Raw genomic sequence first — 18510 nt, forward strand, 5'->3', positions numbered from 1 at the left:
TTGGAAAGGTTTCCTAGGCAGTGAAAACAGCTACATTACACAGAAACAATCAAGACAAAAAGAAGTTTTTTTTTGTTGTTTTTTTTTTAACAAATAGCTTCCTCCTCCCAACTTTTGTTTGACTTTTCTTTTTTTTTTTTTTTTTTTAAGATTTTATTTATTTATTTTTTTTAGGGAGGGAAGGAAGCGGGGGAAGAGAGAGAGAGAGACAGACAGACATCAATGTGCGGTTGCTGGGGGTTATGGCCTGCAACCCAGGAATGTACCCTGGCTGGGAATCGAACCTGGGACACTTTGGTTCCCAGCCCGCACTCAATCCACTGAGCTACGCCAGCCAGGGCTAAAAGAAGTTTTTAGAGGTTCAGCCTTGCAGAACCTCTTATGGGTGCAAAGTATCTGGAAAGAAGAATGAGTTTAACCCATTAAATAATGAAAAGTCATCAAAGAGTGTGAAGAAAAGGAATAAGGCGGTAAGATTTGTATTGTAAATCCATGACTCTGGTAGCAGAGAGAAGAGATGATTATGAGAGCCTGAAATAAGGCAATGGCATTGAGGACACAGAGGAGAAGATACAATGAATATGGTCATTTAAGAGATAAAATCCATGCTTTCAAAATTTATTGGGCACCCACTATGTGCAAAGCAGTCAGGTACTGGCTTCTTTTGTACCAAGGAAATGCACAACATGAATTTGAAACATTCTACACTAGACAATATGCAGCATATTAGAGTCTTCTGTTTGCCCTATAATTACTAAAATCTACATGGACTAACTGACTTCTAAGATTTAAAGAATAAATCCCTGTTTTACCCTACCATCTGACATAGCAGAATTTGATCACCTCCTTTTTATAGCCTTTATCTCTCCTATCTTCACTAGGACCTTTCCAGTTTGTTCTGTTTCTCTATGGTACCTCCTACCAGCTTGCAATCACTTTAGTTGCCATTTATTTGTTTATTAACAGTGCCTCCTTTCTCCCCATCAAAGCTAACTTTCTAATGCCAAGATTCCATTAGAAGAAAGAATAAAATATTCTAGTCACAGTAGCAAAATAGGGTCCACTTCTTTTACTCTCCTTCATTTTCTGCACCAAGCTATCTGAGTGAAGTCCAATTTTAGAATATAGACAGTAGAGCTTAGGCCTAAGTCAAAATGCCTGGTCACAAAGTCTGGTTCAACTTACTACGTGTGTGACCTTCAGCAAATTCCTTAACCTTTCTGTGCCTCAGTTTCATCATCTGTTAAATGATAATAATAGTACCTACTCAGAGGGTTACATGAGTTAAAATAAGAAAAGTTCAGCCCTGGCTGGCGTAGCTCAGTGGATTGAGCGCGGGCTGGGAACCAAAGTATTGCAGGTTCAATTCCCAGTTGGGCCACATACCTGGGTTGCAGGCCATGGCCCCCAGCAACCGCACATTGATGTTTCTCTCTCTCTCTCTTTCTCCCTCCCTTCCCTCTCTAAAAATAAATAAATAAAATCTTAAAAAAAAGAAAAAGAGAAACTATAAAAAATTTTTTAAAAAGTAAGAAAAGTTCTTAGCATGGTATCTCTGACATAGTAGATGCTCAATAAATATTAGCTGTTATTACTCCGTATACTTTGGATGTCATTAAGTGCTCTATAGTTTTAGAATACAACTCATAATGGATTTTGCCATAGTCTCTTAAATTGCAGTCTTACCTTGGCACCAGCTAATTCCTTCATCATGAAGAGAGAATCATCAGCTCGTTCATCATCATCATCATCATAATTTGGGGAAGAAGCTCCCTCTGTTCCTTGCCTCAATAGGCTGCCACTTCCTCTAGGATCGAATGGATCTACCACAATGGGCTCAGTACCTTTAATTTCACATCGGCAAAAAGGACAGCCCTGGCCTTCTGATTCCTACAGAGGAAACAAGAGTTGGTAACAGGCACATCTGAAAGTACTTAAAATATCCATCCTAAAATACTCATCCACTAGGAAATACATTTCCTAGAGATGAAAACAGAAATCAAAAGTTTAAAACCTACCCTGCAAACCAGGCCATATACAATCCCCAATTCTTCAGAGCGATTACACAGCTGAGGAAATGCATGATTTGGACCATACCTGCCAGGATGTAAGACAGGACGTACACATGAGGTGTCCACAGGGCTCAATCTTTACATCCTTATCATTTTCAGCACATATTTTACACAGTTGGAATGTGGAACCCATCTCACAGTATAATTCATATTGTTCCTTTAATTAAAAAAAAATAAAAGATTACTCAGCTTGTTTCAGATATTTGTTAAACGAATGACTGCAATCATAAATGCTAAAAATGGAAATATTAAAGAAATATTTGTAGTGTCTATACAAATTTTGCTTTTATAAAAGTTTCATAGCAGTGGTCAATGTTCTCCCATAAAGCAGAAATCACCTAGCTTTGGTCCTTTTTTAAAAGCTACATGATTTAAAGGAAAACCACATGCAACATAAATTCACTGATCTAGTCAATGGTTTAAAATTAAGTGTTCCAATCACTCAGTACAATTCTACTGTCAATCCTATTAAGTCCATACAAAAGCTTGACTCTAGTGATATGGTTATGATGTAAAACAAAACTCACCTGGGTCACTTTGATGTGGTCTTGGGGAGTTGGTTCACATAAGCCTGTAAGGTCGGGATTCTGATTCCGTCCATCAGGAAACAAATAGCTGTAAAAGGAGTAATCAGCCTTGGTATTTTATTGAAGCCATTGATCACTGCTTGCTAACAGAAACAAATGACATTTAGGATTCCCTCGCTATAAAAGGGAAACTTTGGGAAAGCGCAAAGGTAAATCTTACTAATATTTCAAAAAAAATAAATAACACAGAACAGTTCCAAGAAGATATTCTCCTAACACTGACATTCTTTCTATAGGGTACATTGCCACAAACTACATCTTTTTAATTGAGGGGTTTATAAACTTTTTCTGTAAAGGGACTGACAGTAAATATTTTAGGCCTTGCAAGGCATGAAAGTCTATGTCATATATTCATTTCTTTTTTTAAACAACACTTCAAAAAGAAAAAATTATCTTAGAGCAGGTTGTATCAAAAAAGCTAGACTGGATGGCCACAAAGTATAAATTCTTAATTTAAACTGCATTTGCTTTAAAATTTTTTTTTCTTATCCTCACCCTAGCATATTTTCATTTGCTTTTTTTAGAGAGAGAGAGGAAGGGAGAGAGACAAACATCAATACAAGAGAAGCATCAACCGGTTGCCTTTGTATGCACCCAGACCCAGGATCTGCACAAGACTGGGGATTATATTTGTCCAGACCAGGGATCACAAGCTCCTGCACCTGGACCAAAATGAACCCACAACTTAGGCATGTGCTCCAACCTGGAATCGAACCTGCAACCTTTCGGTTACAGGACAACGCTCCAACCACCGAGCCACACCGGCTGGGGACTTTAATTTATTGATTTGAGAGAGAGAGGAAGGAAGAGAGGGAGATGGAGAAGTAGGGGAAGAGAGGAAGAGGAGAGGAGAGAGAGTTTTGTAGTTTCACTCATTTATGCATTCATTGGTTGATTCTTGTACGTGCCTTAGCCAAGGGACTGAACCCACAATCTAGCATATGGGGACAATGCTCTAACCAGTTGGCAACCCGGCTAAAGCAAACTTCATTTGCTTTTTGACCAAATACCTGAAGCATCCCCACCCCCTTTTTTTTTTAACAGATTTACCACTGACAGACACCAATTTAAAAGAAAAGTTAACAGGAAACAATTTAAGCCACTGAGATCATCTACCAGGAAGCTTCAAGCACCAAACTATATGGCATTAGGGGAAACTCTAATGCTACTACAGAAGATGACACATAATGGATAATGGACTTCACTAATCACCTTAAAATACAAGTAGTTTTCTGATATCTGGTTAACTGTTAGTACTTTCAGTGCTTACCAATTGATAATCAATTTGAATTCCCAAAGGAATAGCAATTCTGGAATAAAAGGACTTAGTCATAAATATTAGCATAGATTACAAGTGCCCAAAGCCTGAAGAAATGCTGCTGAACCAAAGTGAAGTCAGGATGAAGGCCACTGAGCCTGCTGTCATTAGGAGCAAAAATCTAATCACTCTAATGTTGACTAGTTAAATAACAGGTCACATTTTCTGATAACTGGTATAATTTTACATCTAACATAGACTTAAATATAAGTTAACATTTGCAAAAGGAAAAAGATAAACTTTACTTAATAAATGAACCATTAGACAAAAATTATTTCACTCAAGGAATCCCTTTTAAGTGAAAACAGAAATTCTACAGAACCTAAAGGTCAAAACAATATAAACTATTAATACATTTCCTGACTCTTAACATGTAGAAGAAACCCAAATAAAGTCATTAATGATGAAGTTTTATTCACCATTAAATGATGAATAAAGTTCCTAGACTCTAGCAGATGGTAAACAGTAGGTAGGTACTCACAAGCCTTCCCTGAAGCCATCAATCAGTGCTTGGAAGAGAGGTTTATTGTGAGGGATTGTCTGGAGAATATTCCCATCAGCAGTGACATACCCAATAGCCCACTGACCCAGACGAGTACAGCTTAGCCGGAAAATGTAACTGAGAATAGAGATAAACAGAATCTTCAATATATACTAAGTTTATGTTAGGGTAGACAGGGACAAAAATCAAAAGGGCCATCAATAATAGATTCCAGGCCAGTGACTCCAGGCCAAAAATCAAAAGACACATAAGCCCAATTCTAAAGTGGCTTGAAAGTATCACATCATCAGATCTCAATGAGTCAATACCTCTGATAAACAGGCATCAATCTTATTGCAGAAGCACGGCCACTGATAAACAGGCATCAATCTTACTGCAGAAGCACAGCCACTGAGGAACTAATAAAAAATTGTGTTTCCCCTATATTAACAAAGATCGTAAGAAAATAAAATTCTGGAGAGTAAGCCTCTTTGATTCATGGCACTGACCTGCCAGGCTTGTGAATGAATTTCTGGAGCCGAGCTTTTACTTCATCGTATGTCAGGAAAGCCATATAACCAGGGTGAGTTACAGCAAGACTATTCCAGTTCCTGAGCAAAGAGGACCAGGGCTAAGGAAACAAGAGATCAGTAAGACCATTTTGTTCAAGACACAGAATCATTCTCAGAGTGGCAAAGAACCTCAATTCACAATTATAAATTCTCCCATTTATTGTCACAAATTTTCAATTGCACGGTGAGGGAAGACAAACGTGTTTGGGCAATAAGAATTTTAAAAAGCTAAGAAGAAATGAATATATCCTTACAGGGAAAACTTAACTTTACAAAATGAAATTAAAAAATTTTTTAATCTAATAGTAATGATGTTAAATAACAACATAAAAAATAACAGAAAAGGGCAGGGACTACATGTACAACTAAGAAGTTCCAAATAAACGGGGTTCCGGCCAAGATGGAGGCATAGGTAGAGACACTTTGCTTCCTCACATAATCAAAAGAAGTATAACAACCAATTTAAAAACAAAAAACAACCAGAACTCCCAGAAAAATCAAACTGCATGAAAGTCTGACAATCAAGGAGTTAAAGAAGAAACATTCATTTAGACTGGTAGGAGGGGCAAGAGACAGGAGCCAGTGTGTAGAGGACACCAGACAAGGTGGCAGACTGGGTGGGTGAGGTGGTAGCTGGCAGACAGATTTCCCACATTCAGAGCGGATAAGCCAGGAGGAACAACTGGGGAGTGAGACAGACAACACAACCCAGGATTTTCAGTGCGGGAAACTAAAGCCTCAAAACCTCTGTCAGTAAAAATCTGTGGGGCTTGCAAAGGTGGAAAAAACTCCCAGTCTCACAGCAGAGTCCACTGGAGAGACCCACAGGGTCCTAGAACATACCCACTCACCTGGATTTCAGCACCAGAAAGGGCACAATCTGCTTCTGGGAAATGAGGGAAGTGATAGGAAGTGGGGCAAGAGCCAAACAAGTGGCATTATTCCCCCTCTGACTCTTCCACCAAATACAGTGCCACAACGCAGCAATGTGGGTTGCCCCACCCTGACAAATGACTAAGGATTATAACAACCCTTACAACATATCAGGGGCACCAAGACAAAGAAATATGGTCCAAATGAAAGAACAGATCAAAACTCCAAAAAAAAAAAAAAAAGAGCTAACCAATAAGGAGAGAAACACACTATCAGATGCATAGTTCAAAACACAAGTAATCAGGATGCTCACAGAAATTATTAAGTTTGATTGCAAAATGAAGGAAGAAATGAAGGCTATACAAAGTGAAATGTAGGAAAATACACAGAGACGTGAAGGGAAGGAAACCAGGTCTCAAATCAACAATTTGGGGAAAAAGGAAGAAATAAACATCCAACTGGAACAGAATGAAGAAAAAAAGTGAGAAGCTGAGGAACCTCTAGGAAACTTGAAATGTTCCAACATCCGAATCATATGGTTCCCACAAGGAGAAGAGAAAGACCAAGAAAATGAAAACTTACTTGAAAAAATAATGAAAGAGAACTTCCCCAATATGACAAAGGAAATAGACTTCCAGGAAGTCCAGGAAGCTCAGAGTCTCAAACAACTTGGACCCAAGGAAGCACATACAAAGGCTCATCATAATTACATTACCCAAAATTAAAGATAAGGAGAGAATCTTAAAAGCAGCAAGAGAAAAGGAGACAGGTACCTACAAAGGAGTTCCCATCACACTGTCAGCTGATTTCTCAAAAGAGACCTTGCAGGCAAGAAGGGGCTGCAAAGAAGTATTCCAAGTCATGAAAATCAAGGACCTACATCAGAGATTGCTCTATCCAGCAAAGCTCTCATTTAGAATGGAAGGGCAGATAAAGTGCTTCCCAGATAAGGTCAAGTCCAAGGAGTTAATCATCACCAAGCCCTTATTATATGAAATATTAAAGGGACTTATCTAAGAAAAGGAAGATAAAAAATATGAGCATTAAAATGACAACAAACTCACATATATCAACAACTGAACCTAAAAAACTAAGCAAACAACTACAATAGGAAGAGAATCACAGAAATGGAGATCATACGAGGATTATGGGGTGGGGGGGGGGAATAGGGGGAAGGTATATGGAATAAGAAGTATAACTGATAGGCACAAAATAGGGAGAGATTTAGAACAGTATAAGAAATGAAGAAGTCAAATAACTTATATGTACAACCATGGACATGAACTAATGGGGGAATGCTAGGGAGTGGGTGGGTGAAGGGCGGAGGGGGATAAAGGGGAAACAAAATTGGGGCAACTATAATAGCATCATGAATGAAATATACTTAAAAAAAGGAAGTTCCAAATAAAAGTTTATTCAAGTTGTCTCACATATATATTATTAAAAAAAGAAAAAGAAAAATCTTCAGTTCTTTTTGAAGCATTATTACATCTCAATATTAACAGTCAAGAACAATTACAGTTGTATAACAGTACCTTTTCCCCCTTTGCCCTCCTCCACCCAGTACCCCTCATTCTTTCTAGCAATCCCCCCACTTAGTTCACGTCAATGGGTCATGCATTTAAGTTCTTTGACTACTCCATTTCTTATAGCGTCCTTAACAACCCCATCTATTCTGTACCTATCAATCTGTACTTCTTAATCACTACATCTTTCCCCCCGTTCTCCCCCCAACTGATAACCCTCCAAATAATCTCCATATTTATGATTCTCTTTCTGTTCTGCTTGTTTGCTTGGTTTCTTTTTTGTTTAGTTTGTTTTTAGTTTATTCAATTGTTGATAGTTATGAATTTGCTGCCATTTTAATATTTATAGCTTTGATCTTTATCTTTTTCTTAACATTTCATATAATCAAGGCTTGGTGATGATGAACTCCTTTAGCTTCACCTTGTCTGAGAAGCACTTTATCTACCCTTCCATTCTAAGTGATAGCTTTGCTGGATAGAGTAATCTAGGTTGTAGGACCTTGCTTTTCATCACTTTGAATACTTCTTGGCAGTCCCTTCCAGCTTGCAAAGGTTCTTTTGAGAATTCAGCTGACAGTCTTATGGGAACTCCTTTGTAGGTGACTCTCTGCTTTTCTCTTGCTGCTCTGAAGATTCTCTCTTTATCTTTAACCTTTGGCATTTTAATTATGATGTGTCTTGATGTGGCCCTTTTTGCATCCATCTTGTTTGGGACTCTCTGTGCTTCCTGGAGTTGTATGTCTAATTCCTTCACCAAATAGGGACATTTTCTTTCATTATTTTTTCAAGAACATTTCCAATTTCTGGCTCTTTCTCTTTTCCTTCTGGCACCCCTATGATGCAAATGTTGGATCGCTTGAAGTTATTCCAGAGGCTGCTTACACTATCCTCATTTTTTGGTTTCTTTCCCCTTCTTGCCATTCTGTGTGAATGTTTTTTTCGTCTTTATGTTCCAAATCACTGATTTGATTCTCAGTTTCATCCACTCCACTGTTGATTCCCTATAAATTTCTCTTTATTTCACTTAGTGTAACCTTCATTTCTGCCTGGGTCTTTTTTATGCTGTTGAATACCCAATGAGTTCCTGAGCATCCTCATAACCAGTGTTTTCAACTCTGTATCTGATAGGTTGCTTATCTCCATTTTGTTTGGTTCTTTTTCTGGAGTTTTGTATTCTTCTTTCATTTGGACCATATTTCTTTGTCTCCTCATTTTGGCAGCTGCCCTGTGTTTGTTTCTATGTATTAGATAGAGCTGCTTTGACTCCCTGTCTTGGTAGCATGGCCTGTTGTAGAAAGGTGCATCCATAAAGTTAGATTGGGTACAGTCTTAGGTATTTGCCAGGGTGGGACAACCCATGGGACAACCCATGGGGCAACCAATGTCAACCAGGTTGATGGAGTCTCAGAAATGTTGTTGCCACTGTGTGGCTCTGTGTGGGGAGGGCTCAGAAAAGGGATAATGGCCGCTAGCTGGCCTCTCGAGTGTGGTCTGGGAGGAAACTGTCCCCTAGCATTCACTTTGATACCAGACACTTCAGTTTCTCCCCATTTGCCACTGGTGCCCTTCCAGCTGGTGTCCAGAGGGAGTGAGTCTGTGTAAGTTCTAAGTCTGTTGCAGGCCTTTTAAGAGGAAACGCCTGAAAATCCTGCAGTTTCTTTCTCCATCCCAACCCCCATTGGATTTTACATCCTGAAGTTATGGGGAGTTATCCTCCTGGCACTGGAACCTTGGGCTGGGTGGTCTGGTGTAGGTCTGGGATCCCTCGCTACCAGCCTATTTCTCCCAATTTTTATCCACCACACATGGATATGGGACTGCCCGTTCCATGTCTCTGCATCTTCACAACTGCACCTCTCCTAGCAAATCTTGATGAGTATGACTTCTTTAATTCCTTGGCTGTTGGACTTCCATACAGCTCAACTGTCTGACAATTCTGTGTGATAGCTGTTTTGTAGTTTATTGTAACTTTTGCTGAGGTTGCTCAAGGAGGCAAGTCATGTTTACCTACACCTCCATCTTGACTGGAAGTAAAAAAATTTCAATATAATAGAAGAAAAGTTGGAAACATACATATTGTCCAATGACAGAACTAATTAAATACATCATATTACAGTAACGCACAGCATGATGATGTTTTTGGTCAATGACTGACCTCATATACCATGGTAGTCCCATGAAGATTATAATGGAGCTAAAAAAAAACTATCACTAATGTCATAGCCACCATAGCATTGTAGTGTAATACGTTATGTGTATGTAGTGATATTGGTGTAAACAAATCTACTGTGCTGCCAGTGAAATAAAAGTATACACACACAATTATAATTGTACATAATACTTGCTAATGATAATAAATGACTACATTAGTGGTTTACATATTTATTACACAATACTTTTTATTGTTATTTTAAAGTATACTTTTTTTATTTATCAAAAGTTTGCTGTAAAACAGTATGCCTTGTAGGACTTCCGGCCAAGATGGAGGCGTAGGTAGACACACTGTGCCTCCTTCCACAACCAAAAGGACAACAACAATTTAAAAACAAAAAAATAATCAGAACTGACAGAATATCGAACTGTCTGGAAGTCCGACTACCAAGGAGTTAAAGAAGACACATTCTTCCTGACTGGCAGGAGAGGCAGAGTTGGGCAGCCTGGGTGAAGACCCTGGGCACAGAGGTGGGGCAGATGACAGAACAGGTGGTCCCACATTCATGCACAGATAAACTAGGCGAAACTGGGTAGCAGGAAAGACTGCACAACCCAGGTTCCCACCTTGGGGAAATAAAGCCTCAAACTCAAACTCAAACCACTGACTGAAAACACCTATGGGGGCTGAGGTGCCGGGAGAAACTCCCAGCCTCACAGGAGAGTTCATCGGAGAGACCCACAAGGTTCTAGAATGTTCACAAGCCAACCCACATGGGAATCAGCACCAGAAGAGCCCAATTTGCTTGTTGGAAGCAGGGGAACTGACTGAAATCTGCCAGAGAGCGGGGCAAGCGCCATTGTTCCCTCTTGGATCCCTGCCTCACATACAGCATCACAATCCAGCCACATGGGTTACCCCACCCAGGTGAATACCTAAGGCTCCACCCCTCACTACATAACAGGTTCGTCAAGACAAAAAAATGGCCCAAACAAAAGAACAGATTAAAGCTCCAGAAAAAATACAACTAAGTGATGAAGAGGTAGCCAACCTATCAGATGCACAATTCAAAACACTGGCAATCAGGATGTTCACAGAACTGGCTGATTTGGTTGCAAATTAGATGAAAAAATGAAGGCTTCACTAAGTGAAATAAAGGAAAATGTACAAGGAACCAATAATGATGGGAAGGATAATGGGACTCAAATCAACGATGTGGACCAGAAAGAAGAAAGAAACATCCAATCAGAAAAAAATGAAGAAACAAGAATTAAAAAAAAAAAAAAAGAGGAGAGGCTTAGAAACCTCCAGGACATCTTTAAAGGTTCCAATATCCGAATTACAGGGGTAACAGAAGGGGAAGAGGAAGAGCAACATGTGGAAAAGTTATCTGAACAAATAATAAAGGAGAACTTCCTCATTCTGGCAAAGGAAATAGACTTCCAGGAAGTCCAGGAAGCTCAGAGTCCCAAAGAAGTTGGACCCAAGGAGGAACACACCAAGACACATCATAATTACATTACCCAAGATAAAAATGAAGGAGAAATTCCTAGAAGCAGCAAGAGATAAGGAGAGTTACCTACAAAGGAGTTCCCATCAGACTGTCAGCTGATTTCTCAAAAGAGACCTTACAGGCAAGAAGGAGCTGGAAAGAAGTATTCCAAGTCATGAAAGGCAAGGACCTACATCCTAGATTGCTCTATCCAGCAAAGCTTTCATTTAGAATGGAAGGGCAGATAAAGTGCTTCTCAGATAAGGTCAAGTTCAAGGAGTTCATCATCACCAAGCCCTTATTATATGAAATGTTAATGGGACTTATCTAAGAAAGAGAAGATAAAAAATATGTACAGTAAAATGACAGCAAATTCACAATTATTAACAACTACACCTGAAACAAAAACAAAAACAAAAACAAAAACAAACTAAGCAAACAACTAGAACAGGAACAGAACCACAGAAATGGAGATCACAAGGAGGGTTATTAACAGGGGAGTGGAAGGAGGAGAGAAGGGGAAAAGGTAGAGAATAAGTAGCTTAGATGGTAGGTAGAAAATAGACGGGGTGTGAGGGGAGTAATATAGAAGCCAAAGAACTTATATGTATGACAAATGGACATGAACTAAAGGGGGGCAATGTGGGTGAGAGAAGGTGTGCAGGGTGGAGGGGAATGAGGGGGGATAATGGAACAACTGTAATAGCATAATCTATAAAACACATTAAAAAACAAAACAAAACAGCATGCCTTGTCATGCCAGCAGCAGCCTCATATAGCTTGTGTTTACTCCATAATGTTGAATATATCATTTTCTTTTGTACGTGATGTAGTCTCATATTATGTATAAATTTGATGTAGCCTACGTGTACAATGTTTATAGTCTACAGAAGTGTATAGTAATGTCCTAGACCTTTATATGTTCATTCACCACTCACTCAATGACGCGCCAGAGCAACTTCCAATCCTGCAAGCTCCATTCACAGTAATTGTCCCATAAAGATGTACCATTTTCTATCCTTTATACTATATTTTTCCTGTACCTTTTCTATGTTTAGATACACAAACACTTAACACTGTGTTACAACTACCTAGTGTATTCAGTACAATAACATACTATAAAAGTCTGTAACCTAGGAGCAATAGACTACCGTACGTACAGAGGTATTTAAGCTGTACCATCTAGGTTTGTGTCAGTGCACCCTATGGTGTTTGTGCAAAAATGAAACTAGCTAACAATGCATTTCTCAGAAAAAAGTCCCTGTTATGTAGCACATGACTGTATGCCCATTTTCTGGACATTCTACAATCATTAAAATGATGCAGAATACTATTACTAACAAAGAAAGATTATAAATGTGAGGGGAAGAAAGCAGATTGTATAGTTATTTTTACCCAAAAATACTGTATGTGCATATACATATCTGTATCTATACAGAAATATGAAATACAAGGTAGTTCTACTCTTTTTCTGTTTATAGTTTCTAAAATTAAAACAATTTTATGATAGGAAAAATCCCAAATATTAACTTTTAAAGCTTCCTCTTCAGAAAAGCAGCAATAACTACTTTAACCAACTTTTTAGTATCCTACCTGAAAGAGTCGTGTAAAGATGTCAAATTCGAAAACTGAAATGTAATCATTGCAGGTCAGATCAATTGTGGATTTCAGAGCCATGGCCTCCAGCCCAGAACTGATGGGATGTACTTCATGAAGGGCCTGTCGGAAGCTCTTCCAAGGGACTACTGTCCTGGGATAAGGTGGACGGGTTAAGAAGGCACAAAGTGAGAAACAGGTAATGCTGGGCATTGCTATACTCAAGGAAAAGAAAGCCACATTAAGCTCTCACAATCAATTTCAGTGCTCTTAAGGAAGCTGAGCTATATTTTGGATTAAGAACAGAAAGGAAGTAAATGATGTATTTCTTAACCTCCTAGTGAGTAAATTAATAGAGAAGTCTTTTCCCACTGTTCTTTGGCAGAATGTCACAAATTAATCTCCTTTCTCATCTTTCTTTAGTCACTTGTTCTAATAGAGAAGTACAGAAAGAGAAATGAGAGTACTCTTTTTCTATAATAAATGTGATCTATGGGCCAGTCCTTTACTAACTGAAAGCCTATGTATAAATTAATTTTTAAAAACCATGTAAAATATTGTAAGTTCTTTGGGGAACCCACACCATCAAAGACTAGACAAGAGGAAATAGGCTTAAGGTACAGGAAGAAGAGTTCTGATGCAGGCGAGGAAGAAATTACTGAACATAAACCCCACATAAGGCTAGCAAGAGATATTATGGGATTTCTTTCTTAAGATCTTTAAAACAAAGTCTTTGAAAAGCTTATATAGTCCCTTGCCTGAAAATCAAGTAGTGTTTTGAACTCTTTTCTAATGTTGTTATTCAGTTAAAGGAACAAAGTTAAACTTACTCACATCCTCTTCAACTAGGTTTTCTAAATTCCTAATTATTCTATATTTTATATGTAAACCTAATTTAAAAAATAAATAAAGGTGGCATTTAAAGAGATATGTTAGGACCTATATATTCAACTGGAAAATTACATTGTTTTTTATCTTTTTCATCTCTATGATTCAAAATTTCAGATACAGATGCCCTGGTGGTGTGGCTCAGTGGACTGAGTGCCAGCCTACGAACCAAAAGGTTGCCAGTTCGATTCCTAGTCAGGGCACATGCCTGGGTTGTGGGCTGGATCCCCAGTTGGGTTACAGGGGAGGCAACCCATGGATGGCGTCTCTCACACATCAACACTTCTCCCCCTCTCTTTTTCCCTCACTCTTCCTCTCTATAAAAATAAATAAAATCTTTAAAAATAAAAATATAAAAAACATTTTCAGATAGAGCTCTGCAGATGGCACGGTTAGTTGGAATGTTGTCCCGTGCACCAAAATGTTGTAGATTCGATCCCCTGTCAGGACATACACCTAAGATTGAGGGTTCAGTCCCCAATCAGGGCATGTATGGGATGCACTGACTGTTTCTCTCTCTCCTCTTCTCCCCAACCTCTCTCTCTAATATCAATGAATATATCCTTAGGTGATGGTTTTTAAAAATTTTCAGATATGTCAGGACATTTATATTAATATGTATAAAAATATAAGCTTGACTCATAAAATTGGCTACAGAATTTAAAACTTCTGTATTTCAAAAGACAACATAACAAAGTGAAAAGACAAGCCATAGAGTAGGAGAATATATTTGTAATGTAACAAAGAATTAATACCTTATGACATGAAAAAAAAAACACAAAACAACTCAATAGCAAAATGGAAGTCGGGAAGAGCAATAGGCAAGTCAGAAGAAGAATCCTGACTAGGCATAAATGTGAAAAGATGTACCATCTCCCATGTCATTGGGAATATAAAGCAAAATATGGTATCAATTTCTATTACCAGTGTTAGCCAAATTGCAAAGCTACTGGAACTCAAGCATTCTACTTATAGGAACATAAACTAGTACAACTACTTTGGAAAGCAATTTGACAAAGCAGAAAATGTGAAACCCTCTGACTCAGCAATTCCTCTCCTAGGTATGTGAATAAGGAGAAACTCTTGCATATGAAGGCAAATAACAGTTTTGTTCACTGCAGCAGTGCTTGCAATAGCAAATAATTTGAAACATGAATGTCAATTAAAACTATAGTGGATAGGGAAAGGAAGAGAAGACTGTTCAAAGAGCATAGGTTTCAGCTGAATCTGCAAAGGCTTATTTCATATTTAAAAAAAAAAAGATTTTATTTATTTATTTTAGAGAGAGGGTTAGGAGGGAGAAAGAGCAGGAAACATCAATGTGTGGTTGCTTCCCAAGCTCCCCCTACTGGGGACCTCCCCTGCAACCCAGGCACATGCCCTGACTGGGAATCAAACCAGTGACCCTTTGGTTCACAGGATGGCACTCAATCTACTGAGCCCCACCAGCCAGGGCAGGCCTATTTCTTTCAAAAAAGAAAAAGGTGAAAAAGGAGTTTATGTTTATCAAATCTGAATAATATTTACACACACAGTCATTATTTTACTCTGTTTTCCCATGTTTTAAATTTCATTAATAAAAAACTAAACTCATCCCTGGCTGGTGTGGCTCAGTAGACTGAGTGCCAGCCTGCAAACCAGCGAGTTGCCAGTTCAATTTTCATGCCTAGGTTGTTTACCTTGGCATGTTCACCCCGGGTCATGTTCACCCTGACTCAATCTTAGCAGTCCAGTCTCTACTAAAGTTTTACCTCTTCAGAGGTGATCTAGAGTAACTCCCTGCTCCCCAGCCCCTCCCAGTGACACCTCCCCATGCATTTACTTCATGACAACTACTAAGATTCAAATAAACTTTATATATTTTTGTGTATTTGTTACTGCCTGCCACTTTTATTTCATTCCCTACAGAACCCTCAGTTCCTAGAACAATTCTTACCAACTATTAAGTACTCAATATACATTTGTTAAAAGAATTCCTCTAAATCTAAATTCCAGTGGATCATCCATCAGCCATCTATCTGCCTATCAACCAGTTTGCAATACTTAGGTGCAAAATTGTGTGCAGATGGGTGCATTAATGTGATAGTAAGACACATGGGGAGTGGGATGATGGGGATACAGAAAAAACTAAAGACATGTCCCTATTTGTAGAAAGGGGAGTTCTACCAGCCTGGTACATGCATGGCACATGCCTGGGCTGTGGGCCAGGTGCACATGCTTGGGTTGTGGGCCAGGTCCCCTGCTGAGGGCATACAGTGTGAGGCAACCACACACTGATGTTTCTCTCCCTCTCTTTCTCCCTCCCTTCCCCTCTCTCTAAAAATAAATCAATAAAATCTTAAAAAAAAAAAACTAAACTCACAATATAAGCCTTAGTTCTTCATAATTCAAATTCATTGTTTTGAGTCACTTACTTTTCCCCAAAAGCTTTCCTCCAAAATTCTGCAGCATCTGCTTTAGTAATTCGAAATGTGTCTCCTTGAAAGAGTCCACTTGGAAAGATTCCTTTTAGTTCTGCCAGCATGTGGCTGAAGATCAGGGACAATTTGGTTAAGTTTCGCCTATAAATAATCATAAATGCAAAAATTAAATAAATACATAAAATTATTTGTCTTCACTGTATTCAATTCACCAGGTACATAATATTATGAACATTAAAATACATATATAAAAACTCTCTTTGGCCCTGCCTGGGTGCTCAGTTGGTTGGAACAGCATCCCATACACCAAGAAGTTGTGGGTTCAATCCCTGGTTGGGGTGCATATGGGAGGCCATCAATCAATGTTTCTCTTCTCTTCTCTCTCTCCTCCCCCCTCTAAAAGCAATGAAAACATCACATCTGTGCGTGAGGTTTTTTTTTTTAAGTCGTTTTCAAATATACTTTCAGGTCCATTACTATCAAAGATATATAAATCTAGGGAAGAAGGGAAGGAATGTGCTATTGACAGTATCAATACAGTTGACCCTTGAACAACATGGGTTTAAACTGTGTATGTCCATATGTATGCAGACTTTTTTCAATAAATACATATAGGACAGTAAATGTATTTTCTCTTCCTCATGATTTTAACATTCTTTTCTCTAGCTTTCTTTAAGAACACAGAATATAATATATATATAACATAAAACCTGTGTTAATCAAATGGTTTTTAAAAATATTTATTGATTTTAGAAAGAGAGAAGAAAGGAGAGGGGAGAGAAACATTGATTTGTTGTTCCACTTATCTATGCATTCATTGGTTGATTCTTTTATGTGCCCTGATCGGGGATCAAACCCGCAACCTTGGCACATAAGGATGACACTCTAACCAACTGAGCTACCTGACCAGGGCCTGTGTTCATCAACTGATTATGTTATCAGTAAGGCTTTCAACAGTAGGCTATTAGTACTTCAGTCTTGGGACAAAGTCATACATGGATTTTTGATTGTGGGGGTGGGGGAGCTCCTAGGCACCTCTAACACCTGCATTTTTCAAGGGTCAGCTATAATCTATGATATTGTTATCTTTGTTCAAAGGAAGGCTTTAGAAATTATTTTTGCCCTAATACTATATATAAAAGGTAAGTATAACAGCATAAACACTGCTGAATCCACTAGGTCATTTTCTATTCCCTCCATTCAAATAGATGATGCATACTAAATAAGAAAAAAATTTTTGACAGTAATATATTTTAAGACTTTGAATCTTAAAATGAATCAGGCCTGCTCTGGCTGGTGTGGCTTAGTGGGTTGGGTGCTGGCCTGAGAACCAAAGAGTCACATGTTCGATTCTCAGTCGGGGTACATGCCTGGGTTGCAGGCCGGGTCCCCAGCAGGGGGCAATTGAGAGCCAACAACACATTGATGTTTCCCTCTCTCCCTCCCTTCCCCTCTCTAAAAATAAAGAAATATTATTTTAAAACAAATTAATCAGGCCCAATAACTCTGAGCATGAAGTAACAAATTAACTTTTTGGGGATGACATGTAAGAGTATTCAACAAATAAGTATAAGAACTTATACACTGCTATAACCACTCAAAGAGAAAAGAAATGTTAGAAAAGCAAAATGTATTATTTCCTGCTTTACTTAAGCTATTCTGGATAATAAAAATATTATATAACTTACACAAATTAAAACTATCAATAAAAAGGATTATTTAAATATCCAGACCTAAACAAGCTTCAGATTTCCGGCCAAGATGGAGGCATAGATAGACACACTGTGCCTCCTCTCACAACCAAGATAGGGACAACAACAATTTAGAAACCGAGTAACAACCAGAACTGACAGAAAATTGAACTCTATGGAAGTCGGACAACAAAGAAGTTAAAATAGACACGTTCATCCAGACCGGTAGGAGGGATGGAGTCCAACAGCCAGGCGCTGGTGGAAGCACGGAGAGCAAAGAGCATTGGGACCGGGTGCGCAAGACCGTACCAGCTGTACCAGCTGGCAGACCCCAGCCAAGGCAGCAATTGTGAAGCAAGGCACTGCATGCAACCCAGGATCCCAGCGCTGGGAAATAGAGCCTCAGGGCACTGACTGAAAACACCTGTGGGGATTGAGGCACAGGGAGAGACTCCCAGCCTCACAGGAGAGGTCCTTGGAAAGTCCCACGGGGTGCACAAGCCAACCCACATGGGAACGAGCACCAGAGGTGCCCAGTTTGCTCGGGGGAAGCAGCGGAAGGGACTGAGGTCTGATGGAGAGAGGAGCAAGTGCCACTGTTCCCTCTCGGACCCCACCCCCACATACAGCGTCACAACCCAGCAACTGGGGTGCCCCACCCTGGTGAACACCTACGGCTCCACACCTCATGCGTAACAGGCAAGACGAGACCAAAGGGGAAAAAAAGATGGCTCAAACAGAATTGAACGCCCCAGAGCCAGTACTTTTAAGCGACCAAGATATAGCCAACCTATCAGAGGCACAGTTCAAAGCAGTGGTGATCAGGATGCTCACAGAATTGG

The 18510-nt window shown here is 39.1% G+C and overlaps 1 protein-coding gene across 3 annotated transcripts in view; it reads right to left on the minus strand.

Annotated features, from left to right (window-relative positions):
• Nucleotides 1-18510, minus strand: part of CBL (Cbl proto-oncogene) — a 120455-nt gene that overhangs the window by 25330 nt on the left and 76615 nt on the right. For 2 of the 3 annotated variants that reach the window (XM_028516519.2, XM_036028403.1), the window contains 7 exons: nucleotides 15972-16118; nucleotides 12667-12823; nucleotides 4968-5089; nucleotides 4459-4596; nucleotides 2600-2687; nucleotides 2098-2229; nucleotides 1687-1890 (listed from right to left, as the gene is read on the minus strand). In XM_028516519.2, the coding sequence (XP_028372320.1) occupies nucleotides 1687-1890; nucleotides 2098-2229; nucleotides 2600-2687; nucleotides 4459-4596; nucleotides 4968-5089; nucleotides 12667-12823; nucleotides 15972-16118 (988 nt within the window). The remainder of the gene's footprint in view (nucleotides 1-1686; nucleotides 1891-2097; nucleotides 2230-2599; nucleotides 2688-4458; nucleotides 4597-4967; nucleotides 5090-12666; nucleotides 12824-15971; nucleotides 16119-18510) is intronic. The other variant, XM_036028404.1, reaches the window with a different exon arrangement.

Source organism: Phyllostomus discolor, chromosome 6 (genome assembly GCF_004126475.2).
Source record: "Phyllostomus discolor isolate MPI-MPIP mPhyDis1 chromosome 6, mPhyDis1.pri.v3, whole genome shotgun sequence".
Taxonomy (NCBI): domain Eukaryota; kingdom Metazoa; phylum Chordata; class Mammalia; order Chiroptera; family Phyllostomidae; genus Phyllostomus; species Phyllostomus discolor.